Source organism: Pseudorasbora parva, chromosome 1, assembly GCF_024679245.1.
Source record: "Pseudorasbora parva isolate DD20220531a chromosome 1, ASM2467924v1, whole genome shotgun sequence".
Taxonomy (NCBI): domain Eukaryota; kingdom Metazoa; phylum Chordata; class Actinopteri; order Cypriniformes; family Gobionidae; genus Pseudorasbora; species Pseudorasbora parva.
Window position 1 is genome coordinate 51,623,429 of NC_090172.1, and position 12,784 is coordinate 51,636,212.

The following is a 12,784-nucleotide window of genomic DNA, read 5'->3' on the forward strand; positions in this document are numbered from 1 at the left end:
ATTATAATTGCCCTCTAAGTACTTGGCCCTGCGGCAGGAAGTTGGATTAATTCATATTGTTAAGGTTAAATCCTTTTCGGCCTTTGCTAAATGGCTTCTAACCGACAGATTAAGTCTAGACTTCATACGTGATAGTTTTATAATAAGTCAAGGATTCAGAAGCGGTGAAACACCACAGATCTTTGTTTAAAGTTTAACATGCATAATCTCACCAATCATATCGGGTCCCTTAGCTGTGATTCTGAGGCCTCTGCTACCCATCGGCACTTCCATCACCGTCTTCATGGCTGCAGAAGAAGAATCACAAAACAGAGAGACATTAAAACAACACATAATTTAGTAATTGCATCTCATAGCATGATATATGTATGTTTCTGATGTTTTAGCTGCAGTTTATACACACACACACACACACACACACACACACACACACACACACACACACACACACACACACACACACACACACACACACACACACACACACACACACACACACACACACAGTGGGTACGGAAAGTATTCAGATCCCCTTAAATTGTTCAATCTTTGTTATATTGCAGCCATTTGCTAAAATCATTTAAGTTACTTTTTTCCATTAATGTACACACACCACCCCATACTACATACTAACAGAAAAACACAGAATTATTGACATTTTTGCAGATGTATTGAAAAAGAAAAACTGAAATATCACATGGTCCTCCTAAGTATTCAGACCCTTTGCTGTGACACTCATATATTTAACTCAGGTGCTGTCCATTTCTTCTGATCATCCTTGGGGTTCTACACCTTCATTTGAGTCCAGCTGTATTTGATTATACTGATTTGACTTCATTAGGAAAGCCACACACCTGTCTATATAGGACCTTACAGCTCACAGTGCAAGTCAGAGCAAATGAGAATCATGAGGTCAAAGGAACTGCCTAAAGAGCTCAGAGACAGAATTGTGGCAAGGCACAGATCTGGCCATGGTTACAAAAAAAAATTCTGCTGCACTTAAGGTTCCTAAGAGCACAGTGGCCTCCATAATCCTTAAATGGAAGATGTTTGGGATGACCAGAACCCTTACTTCAGCTGGCCGCCCAGCCAAACTGAGCTATCGGAGGAGAACAGCCTTAGTGAGAGAGGTAAATAAGAACCCAAAGATCACTGTGGCTGAAGTCCAGAGATGCAGTCGGGAGATGGGAGAAAGTTGTAGAAAGTCAACCATATCTGCATCCCTCCACCAGTCGGGGCTTTATGGCAGAGTGGCCCGACGGAAGCCTCTCCTCAATGCAAGACACATGAAAGTTTGTTAAAAAAAAACACCTGAAAGATGGTGAGAGATAAAATGATCTGGTCTGATGAGACTAAGATAGAACTTTTTGGCCTTAATTCTAAGCGGTATGTGTGGAGAAAATGATCACCTGTCCAATACAGTCCCAACAGTGAAGCATGGTGGTGGCAGCATCATGCTGTGGGGGTGTTTTTCAGCTGCAGGGACAGGACGACTGGTTGCAATTGAGGGAAATATGAATTCGGCCAAGTACAGGGATATCCTGGAAGAAAACCTTCTCCAGAGTGCTCAAGACCTCAGACTGGGCTGAATGTTCACCTTTTAACAAGACAATGACCCTAAGCACTTAAATAACGAAGGAGTGGCTTCACAACAACTCTGTGACTGTTCTTGAATGGCCCAACCAGAGCCCAATTGTGCATCTCTGGAGAGACCTGAAAATGGCTGTCCACCAACGTTTACCATCCAACCTGACAGAACTGGAGAGGATCTGCAAGAGGAATGGCAGAGGATCCCCAAATCCAGGTGTGAAAAACTTGTTGCATCTTTTCCAAAAATGTCTGTATTAGATCGAAAAGGGTGCTTCTACTAAATACTGAGCAAAGGGTCAGAATACTTAGGACCATGAGATATTTCAGTTTTTCTTTTTTAATAAATCTGCAAAAATGTCAACAATTCTGTGTTTTTCTTTCAATATGGGGTGCTGAGTGTACATTATTGGGAAAAGATTAACTTAAATGATTTAAGAAAATGGCTGCAATAAAACAAAGATTGGGGTCTGAATACTTTCTTTAACCACTGCATATACACATATACAGTATATACATGCAAATATTTCTTGTTTACACACACATTATGTAAACACAAACGTTTATTTTGGATGCGATTAATCGTGATTAATCGATTTGACAGCACTATTCAAAAAGGCAAAACTATTTATTACCTATATGACAACTGGCTGACCACTGGCTAAATTCCACATGCAAAGTAATGTTTCCATTCAAAGTTGCAAATTTAACTTTTGCACAAAATTAGAATATTGCATAAAATGTTGAGAATAAAGCACCATTTCCATCTGATGTGTTCAGGGGAACAACACATTCACTTCCTGGGAAATTGGTGCAAAATATCTGTAATAAAAATGGAAATTGCTGCGAGGGAGGAAGCCACTGTGTGGGACTTGCGACTCAATGAACGCTGTCATGTTATGTTGCTTTCGGAGGCAGACGGCTGGTGTTTGAGAACGCAATTGTCAGAGACTGTTCTGAAAGGTAATTATACCAAACCCGTTTGATGACAGACAGATTTCAGAATGACCAAACCAACATTTGAGATGGTGTGCGATGAAATACTCTTCTGATGAAAAGTCATGTGAGTTTATCAGATAAAAAATGATCCGCCCCAATTGAGCACATTTTTTGAATTTTTATGCGATAACCATAAATGCTAGTGCTGTATGCAGAGTTTCCAAACTACAGCAATCCCTTACAGCTCATGTCTGTATCCAACGTGCACGTAAATACAGTCATGACATCTGAGAATAAATGAGTTGCAAACGCACAGACACTGCAACTCTGACACGCTTAATGTGTTCGACCTCTCTCCATAAAAAAAACATTTGTGGCTTCCCAGTGTACTGCTATAAAAAAGAAAACCCACCAATTTCCAGCTCAGTAAACAGAAAACCACAATAGAGAGCAGTCTGAGTGCTTTCAGTTATGGTTGGATTGAGAGCGTTCTGTAAAAGCAAGCGTAATGGGGGTAATGGAGAGAACGGGTAGAATACATGAAATCTCTCCAGTTACTCATCTCTACTACTTTTTTATTCTTTATTTAGATTTCTTATACAAAGAGACTTATTACAGGGATAATCCCTTGGAGCAAAGGAATATTTCCTCCTATGAAAGGGAAATTCTGTCATTATTTTACCCCACTCATTTTTTCCCCAAACCTGTGGTAGGACAAAAGGGGAGACTTTTTGAAGGAACTCTAGAAATAGATTTTTTGGGAAACAACATAAAAAGGAGTAAATATTGAAAGATTTTTCTCTCTCTTTTAGTGAATTCTACCGGCAAGTGTCTTGCTCGCGGGAAATGGTGAAACATGATGGTTCCTTGTCAGGACATTTTTAGATATAAACATGCATGATACAATAATATACTTGTTATACTTGTTAATATGTTATTTTAAACTGTGACAATCTAAATCTAAACGTCTAAATCTAAATCCCAAGACTAAAATGTGATATTATAATGCAATATTATTATTATTATATTTATTTTTAAAAAATACTGTTACGCAAAAAAAAAACCAAGAAAAACGTGAAGGTTTGATATCAAATTGTATCGAAAACTATGAAAAATCTATGTAAATATCACTCGCACAGTGTATTTTGTATTTCGCTTCATTTCCAAACAAGCAGTAATTTTATAAATCTATGGAAAATTTTGAAAATATTATATAGTATTTACAATACATCAAATCAATTCCAAATGGAACTTTCAATTAAAACAATTCATAACATGATAGCTATAAAATTATTCACACGGCAAAGGAATCAACCATTTTATTCCCAAAACATTTCAAATATAATATTGTGAAACTGTTTTCTATTTTGGATATATTTTTAAAATGTAATGTATTCCTTTGATACACAGCTGAATTTGTATCATTACTCCAGTCTTCAGTGTCACAATCTTTCAGAGTCATGCTGATTTGATGATCAAGAAACATTTACTTTCTTTCTTCATAATATATTTGTGGAAACCGGGAAAGTTTTTTTTTTTGTAAAGATATTTGCCCCACAAATAATGACAGAAAAATTATGAATTTGTCCTGAAAGCGTCTGGCTCAAGGACAAAATGGTGAATCATTCCTTGTGCCGAAATCTCCTTAGCTCTGACAACATTTCGGAGGATTTCCGCATTGGATTTGGCCTACCCAAATTGAAAAGCTTCCCATACCCACACACAGCATTACTAAATACACATGTTTGGTGTCATTTTACAGGAAACCCTTTGAAGTTTACATAAAACATTGCTAAAAGTGATAAACATTTAAGTATATGTTGTCTGAGTTGGAAACACCCCTAAATCTGTCCAGTACAAGTCTACCTATATAGCAATATCCCAGTGAAAAAAGAACAATTCTACCAGTGTTTGCTGACATATGCCGGAAACTGTCTACAGGGTGCTAGAACACACACGCTTTTTAATTTGGGTACGCCAAATCCAGACTTAAATGTTCTACCTAAAGTTACTTTGTGTAAAACAAGTACCAAAGTTATTCATATCTCCAAAAAGTAGACATTCTAATCTTTAAAGTAGATACTTAATGACGTTATTCTTTATCAGGGTCCTTAGATGTTAAAACATATACAAATCTGATAACAAAATTTGATAACAGGCTAGCTATGAAATTTGCCACAAGAAGGTAAAATAATCAGCAATTTTTATTTTTATTTTTTTTTGAAAATGCAATTTCCATAATTTCAACCAAAGAACACGTTAAAAAGGTACTCATTTGAGATGTGGTGGGAATGTTACAAAAATGACAATTCTTCTGGAAAAAAAACACAGTCCTTGGACATTTTTAGTGGACAAATAAATAAACCAGTAAGAATGAAAAAAGTCTGTTTTAAGTTAAAGGTCCACAGGGCCAAAAGTACCCCTGGTTTCAACAGCAAGCACCCTTAGCTTAGCTTCAAAGTAGCTTCCTTAATAACTGCTTTAACAGTTTTAACTGAGACACTTTAGGGTCAAATATAAAGTGAGTGGCTTGTGTAGATGCAAAGTGCTAATGCAGTTTATTGCATTAGCAGGAATAAATGTAGGAAAAGAGATGTTTTTCCCTTCGCTCTGCAATGCTCACCGCATCCAGCAATTACAGGGCTTGGAAATGTGCCAACGTCATGGGAGCCCCAAAATATTTACTTTTGGAAACATATATTGAAAGTACTGGAATTTATTGCTATAATGAAAAAAAGTTTCAGAAACAAGTCAGTTGTAAACAGGGCAAAAAATGCCCAAACAATGCTGTGTTTCAAAATGACCAATAAAAAAAAACCAAGACGTAATTGCCCTAGCTTTAAAAATAACCCAACCATGCAAGTGTGACTTCAAATTTGTTTATAACGATGGAGAAAAAAGTAATCAAATTTGGGTAACTGCTCCACAAAGATGCATCGACCCGCAAGTAAAATTAAAATCACACAAAAGCTCCCACAATGCATCTGTGTTTCTCTCGCTCTCCTTTAAAAAAACTGCAGAAATGAGTCACTGCAGAGTAAAAGGAATGAACTATAAGAGCCAGAGGCTCATTAGCAGCTTTATTGCATTTTAATATTAACAGATCCATGTGACGCTCTGGAATCCTGACCGTCATCCAGCCCGGATTGAAATCTTTTGGGGAATGACCTATACGATCACCGGACTTCCATCTGGAGACCTCATGACGGCTCTACGACTTACGAGAAGTCTACGTGTCAGTGCCACGCATGTGAATTATTAGTAAGACTGCTTTTATTAAAGTATGCATAACTTGTTTGGATCGAGTTACCTCGTTTTGGTTTAACAGGCTTTGAAAATGAATAGCATGATTGTGTGAAAACGTCTTAGTTAGGAAAAAAGTTCCAGTCACTCAGGCTCTATTCCAAAACCTAGTAAGCTGCCTTGTTTTTTGTTTTTTTTCTACAGAGTCAGACACCTTCTAAGGCAGCATGTTCCAAAATAAAACCCATTTGGAATGATCTATGATGCAACTCACAATTAGAGATGCACCAATGTATTGGCCGATGATATTTGTCAGCTGATTTTTTAACAATTTAAAATCGGCTATTGCAACGAAACTGATGGTCAATTAACTGCGTGAAGGCACTGAGTTGTATAATGTCTGTTGCATAATCCAAAGTTTTTCTCTGTAGAATTTTTTTTTTTTTGAAACCTGTGCAAAATATAGCAGGGCTCAACAATACAGAATGGCCCTCCCAGCCAAATCAACACTCAGTGCTACATCATCAGAAAAGTTGATCAATTGTATGTGTTTTTAAAGTGTTAAATCAGCCAAAAAATTTAAATTCTGTCAATAATTACTTACCATAATGTCGTTCGACACCCATAAGGCCTCCATTCATCTTCAGAACACAAGTGAAAATATTTTTGTTGAAATCCTTTGGCTCTGAAAGGCCTTCATTGACACCAATGTAATTTCCTCTTTCAAGACCCATAAAAGGCACTAAAGACACTGATCGTTTTTTTGTTTTGTTTTTTGCACACAAAAACTATTCTCGTCGTTTCATAAAATGATGGTGATACACTGTAGTGAGATGGGCTTTGTAACGACGTCTTTAGTGCCTTTATGGGTCTTGAGAGAGGAAATGAAATTGGTGTCAATGAAGGCCTTTCTGAGCCATCGGATTTCAACAAAAATATCTTCACTTGTGTTCTGAAGATGAACGGAGGCCTTATGGGTGTCGAACGACATTATGGTAAGTAATTATTGACAGAATTTAAATTTTTTGGCTGATTTAACACTTTAAAAACACATACAATTGATCAACTTTTCTGATGATGTAGCACTGAGTGTTGATTTGGCTGGGAGGGCCATTCTGTATTGTTGAGCCCATATGAGGACTTATGGGTGTCGAACGACATTATGGTCTTTAAGCCTTGACTATTTAAATATTCAAGTCCAAGAAGGTGCAAAAGAGAGCGCGATTTGGTATTCGATGTGATTTTAGTGTTTGAGCTTATATTTCTCCATATTAAAAAAAGAGTAATTATCAGTATTGAACCGGAAAACTCTCAAGTGTTGGCTTTCTAGATATATGCAGGTTATGCGTAGGGTTGGGCATCGTTTTGATTTGAACGATTCTGATTCCGATTCCGATTCTTACTTTCGATTCCGATTCTTTTCCATTCTCGATTCCGATTCTTTGAGGGGTGGAGTCAAAACATGTCACATCGATATTCAACGCTATTATCAATACCACGGGGGAAAAACACTGCATATACTGTCAATTAGATATTTTTTATATAATTTTTTTTTGTCTGTCTTTTGAAAGTCTAGGCAATCAAACATTTCTTCTGAAGAGATCACTTTATATGATAAAGCTTTTAAGCTTTTTCTCATATATAAACATTGATCAATTGCTATTAAAATTCTCACAAATATTTGTTAACTCAATGTATTTTTTACAACGGGGTAATTGTGTTGCAATAGTTTACACACAGCACAAGTAAGCTTGATTTTGAATGGTAAATTGAATAAACAAAGATACATATTACAAAAAATTGCACAAATAAATATAATAGAATAAAAGATATAAATGAAATAGACTGCTTTATTTTTTCAGGTAGGTCTAACATTCAGGTAAGAAACTGAATAAAAAAACGCAAAGTGGCTAAATAAATTTAAAATAACATTGGATAATGTTTTTGCAAAAAAATAGTTTCATATAAAACCATTAAAGTTAGACAAGTTGATCAGTAAAGAGCAGTGTGATCGTTTGTCTTTTTGTAGTTTGACTTTGAATAACAAATGACTGCTGTCCCGCGCGAAATTCAGACCGATCACACACACTAACACTAACACGCTGTCGTAAGGAAAAGTCCAGCAGAACGCGCGTCCGTCGTGTTCAGAGGTTAACCGGGCTGAGTGAGAATATGCGGCTGCGTGTCAACTCGCTGTCGGTCAGAGAGGAGAGGAGAGCAGCTGAGATCGATACTGTAGGCTGAGCAGGCTATCGTATCTTTTCAGATATTTCAGCATCGATATTTTTGACAACACTAGTTGCACTGTGCCGATCCAGGCTTTTAAAAGTGAAATAAATCCACACTTCAGAGCCGCTTACCGGGCTTCCATGAACAAGCGGGCGCGCAAGCACCGGAAATCAGGTGGCCATGGAAACCAAAACTTGCGCGCTTGGAACCGAAGATCGGAACCGAAAATAAATTTTCTAAACGATTCCAATGGAATCGTTATTTTTTAAACGGTTCCAAGTTGGAACCGGTTCTCGATGCCCAACCCTAGTTATGCGTCTATTCAGAATGACTTATGAGCAGTAACATTTTTTATTTTGGGAAATAAAATGTAATTTATGCTCCACTTGCCAGAATGGGGTGTGGTGGGGTGGGTTGGTGGGGAAGGGCGGTGACAGGTAAGGGGTTAAAAGTGCAATAGGTGCGTTGGGAAATGCTAAATTTAGCCTTCTAGAAAGCATCTGATCCCACCCTACTTGCAAATTGCCGTCCAAAGCCATGCCCCTTTAATACACATTAACATGCACAGACCAGAAGCGAGAAAACCATGTACAACATTACTGTATTACATCATGTGTCATTCACCGTTGAGAAAGCTTTATATTACCCTGAGTAACAGTAACAAACCATTCTCACTCTTCTCTGTACAGCGTATGTATAGGTGCTAATGCCGTATGATGTCTGCGTGAAAAGGCTGCGCAGTGGTATGCAAACACACATTGACTGACAGGGAACTCATGCTATAATTTCATTCAGACTGAATAGATCGATTGAATGAAAATGTTTTGGTCCTATGCTTTCTGCAGTGACTGATTTGAAAAGTTGGTGATAAAATGAACAACAAAGTAACAGGTCTATAATTTTGCATTTATACTCTAAGACTGAATTCACAGATAATTGGATATTCAGTATCAGATTTTCTAGTTTCGTCCATTGCTATGGTTATCCCTGTCTCTTGCAAAAACTGAGACATTAACACAGAGACCTTTAACATTGAGGTTACTACAGAAACAGGCAGTGTTGCACATTAGCTTGGTTCAGCCAGAAAAAAAACAGTTGTTGTCATGATTTGAGCTTTTAGAAACAAAATTTAAGAGACAGCTGTTGTCAGATTTCATTGGTGATTTCAACTATGAAATTTAATCGTAAGCTTGGCAAGCTTGGAGAATTTGAAGTTTCCCCATTTAAAGGTGCCCCATGGTCACAGAGTGAAATAACTTGTTTTAAAAGGGACTTTTGACCCGCGTTGAGTGGAATCTGACTTAATTAAACACATTTGATCAGACATTGTGTTCACGCGCTCCACAGATATGACTGCAATTGACTACAAAGCTTAACGCCTTAAAACTCCCCACAGAACGCTTACACAAACACTCATAGCATTTTAAAACAGCTGGCTATCAGCAGGTATCAAAGATTACGTGGGACAAAGATTTATTTTGGCAGCTGCCAAATTATTATCAAAGCCTGCTGAAAAATGTAATAATGGTGGTTTGATTGAGGTGTGAAAGCAGTCCGACACAACAGACCAACAAACCAAATGTTATAAATAATTCATAAAGGGAAAAGTACTATATAAAAAGCAGTAGTATCTGATTCTGTGAGTGAGCACAATAGTTATCACAGTTGAAAAATGTTGTGTAATACTGTCCTTTCAGTATTAACAAACTCACATACTGATATTGCACTGCACTTTATTCTTGTGTTCATGTCACTACTCATTATAATGCTGTTTGCACATTACACTCCTGCACTTCTGTTATCCACAGATTTATTTTTATAGTCTCCAGTTTACTTTATCTCACTTATTTTATTCCACATCTCTTATTTCTTTTACTTGATTTATTCATAATTCTACATATGTATATATATATAGCACCTTATCCTATTCCTATTTTATCCTATCCCTATTTTATAATTTATTGTGCTTTTTTTGTTAATTGTTATTTGCTGTCCATGGAGCGGACCTGTTTACATTTCACTGCCGGTTGTATTCTGTATAACTGTGTATGTGACAAATAAAACTCTTGAACTTGAACTTGAACTTGATGAAGCCTTGGGGAATCCAAAGAGAGTTTGAATTTGCTGCAGTATTAATATGAATGTAGCATATGATTTAACTGCTGTAATGACAGCTACATTCGTATAGTGTTTGCAAGAGTCTCCACACATACAAATAAAGCCACAATAAGTTCATGGAGCAAACTTGTCAGAGGAAACTGACCGATAATAGGACAGTTGTACTCGCATGTGACTTGCGTGAACACATTTTTGTACAATTTGAAAGGTTGCCTTTTGAAAGCAAACAGAACCAAGAAGAAAATGCAACATTGTTCCAAAACTGGGGCTAAATTTGTTACAAAGCCTATCCATAGGTGTGAAAACACCCTCCGAAAGAGCCGTAATCAGAGCTATTTGAGCACACTGCTGTCAGACAAAGGAACTTTTGGATGAGGAAAAATCCTCAGCAGCCATCAAACACAAGACACTGCAGAATCTTACCAAAACCAATATAAAATGCAAGGGAAGAAAACAGTAAAGTGCCACAGAAATAGCCTTGAGCTCCTCAGGCTGGCATGTTTAAAGGCAACATCCAGCCGCCCCGCGTGCAGAAATAAAAATTAGCTGTCTTAATTAATTTGGGGTGTGGTTGTTATATAAAACAGTTTGGTTACTTGATATTTTTAAACAGACATGATTTCAGCAATGGCGTACAGCCTAAAAACCAAATACTTGCCTAGCAGACAGAAACACAAACTGAGTATTTGGGTAATAATCTTAAATAAATGACAACTAGCTATTTACAAGCAAGAGCCACAGTATGAAGTGTGTTATTTCTCACAAATGGCCTGAGAATCCCTCACACGCTTTAAAGGGAATCAATAACTCTATCTTCAGTCCCAGAATGCAAACAATCCGACTGCTGGCAATCACATAAATTAAGCAGACTAATAAAGCTGCCAATGCTTGCACTAACCAAAGACCACAGGGAACGAAAGACTGCCTAAACACAACCGTTTGTGGCTTCAGTGTTTCTGAAGCTTGAGGATTATTTGATTTAATAACAGCAATAAACTTAAAAAAAAAAAAAGTTCAATGACTCATACAAACATACAGAATGTAGAGATGTATGGTTAATTGGAATACAGTTTTCAAATGACAAAGGAATAATGAAATGAATATATGCACTATATTATAGAGTGAAGCGCGTCACTGTGCTCTTTAAAGCAGCACTTGGCAACTTTTGCTCTCGGGGTCCCCCTACAGTTGGGAAAAAATTTGGCGGGCCAAATAACTTCATAAAAGCGTCCCCGCAGGTTGGTGCAGCACTAACAGTTCCCCTGAACACTGCAGGAGTTCACATGCAGGTGTTCTTCTGGCGTTGCGTGTGAAATGTCTTCATCCCAGTTACAGTCAGTGGCATATGTTTCATATGATTATAATTTCATTGGTTTTGTTTTTTTCAAACGTCAAATAATCACGATGTTCACGTTTACAAGCCAGTGTCATTATAGTAGTCTATTGGTTACCGTTTTACATAATTTATATGATACTTCAATTCAATGTTTGAGTGGTAACGTTAGGTAATCACCGTAACAAGCAGGACAGCATCGGTCGGGCACGCCTCCTTCAGCTCACGCCAACGAGCAAACGCTGGTCCAATGTTGATCCTCGTCCTGCCTTTAATCCCATCACTTTTCGTTTCCTCTTATTGCTTTCCTCCAACAAAACCTTTTCGTTCTTATTTGTCTCTGCTGCTTCGGACATGACTATATTATCCGACGAACAAAGTTGGGCTCGCACGTCCGAATGTAAGGAAGTGTGGGTGTTGGTGGAAGTGACGTATATGCCGTAAAGCTGTCGAATGTTGTAGTTCTTTTTTTTTTCTCGGGTTACTACCCGAAACCCGAAGTTTAAAAGTACGATTAAAAACGATACAGACCCCATCAAGCTATGGCAGACGTGTCATTCAACCTATTGTAAGTAGATGTATCATCACAAGAGTCTTGAAAATATATTATGAAGGTTGAAAAGTTACCTAGTGCTGTTTTAATACACCAGCAGCTCAACTTCAACTTCATTTATTTATAAAGCACTTTCAACCCCACAAGTGGAACCAAAGTGCTGTACAGGAGGTATACAAGAAAAAAATTTAAATAATAAGCGCAAAAACAATACAAACATATGACAACTTACAAAGCATTATCAAAAGCTAAAGAAAACAAATACGTTTTTAGCGCACTCTGAAAAACACCCAGTTAAGGACAGGTCTTTACAGACAGCGGAAGGTTGTTCCAAAGCCTAGGAGCTGCAAAAGAGAAAGCCCGGTCACCTTTACATTTTAAACGTGTTCGTGGAACCACAAGAAGCAACTGATCATTTGAGCGCAGAGACCTGCTGGAGTGACAGCGGCTGATTAAATCAGTAACATACTCAGGGGCTAGACCATGCAGAGACTTAAAAACATACATCAGCGCTTTATATTGAATTCTATATCGTATGGGTAACCAATGCAGTTTAATTAAAACTGGAGTAATATGTTCTCTCTTCTTAGTGCCCGTTGAAAGTCTGGCAGCTGAGTTCTGAACAAGCTGCAAACGGGAGAGGGAAGCCTGACTCACACCCAGATACAACACATTACAATAATCCAAACGCGATGACACAAAAGCATAACCAAACCTTCTCCATATCATTAAAAGTAAGGATAGATTTCAATTCTGATATTAATCCAAGATGGAAGAAGCTA

General features: G+C 37.5%; 1 protein-coding gene across 1 annotated transcript in view; it reads right to left on the reverse strand.

The window, feature by feature from the left end:
* The window catches only part of adamtsl3 (ADAMTS-like 3), a 244,317-nt gene that overhangs the window by 82,213 nt on the left and 149,320 nt on the right, over positions 1–12,784 (reverse strand). Inside the window, exon 8 of the mRNA XM_067445136.1 lies at positions 213–287. Within this exon, the coding sequence (XP_067301237.1) occupies positions 213–287 (75 nt within the window). The remainder of the gene's footprint in view (positions 1–212; positions 288–12,784) is intronic.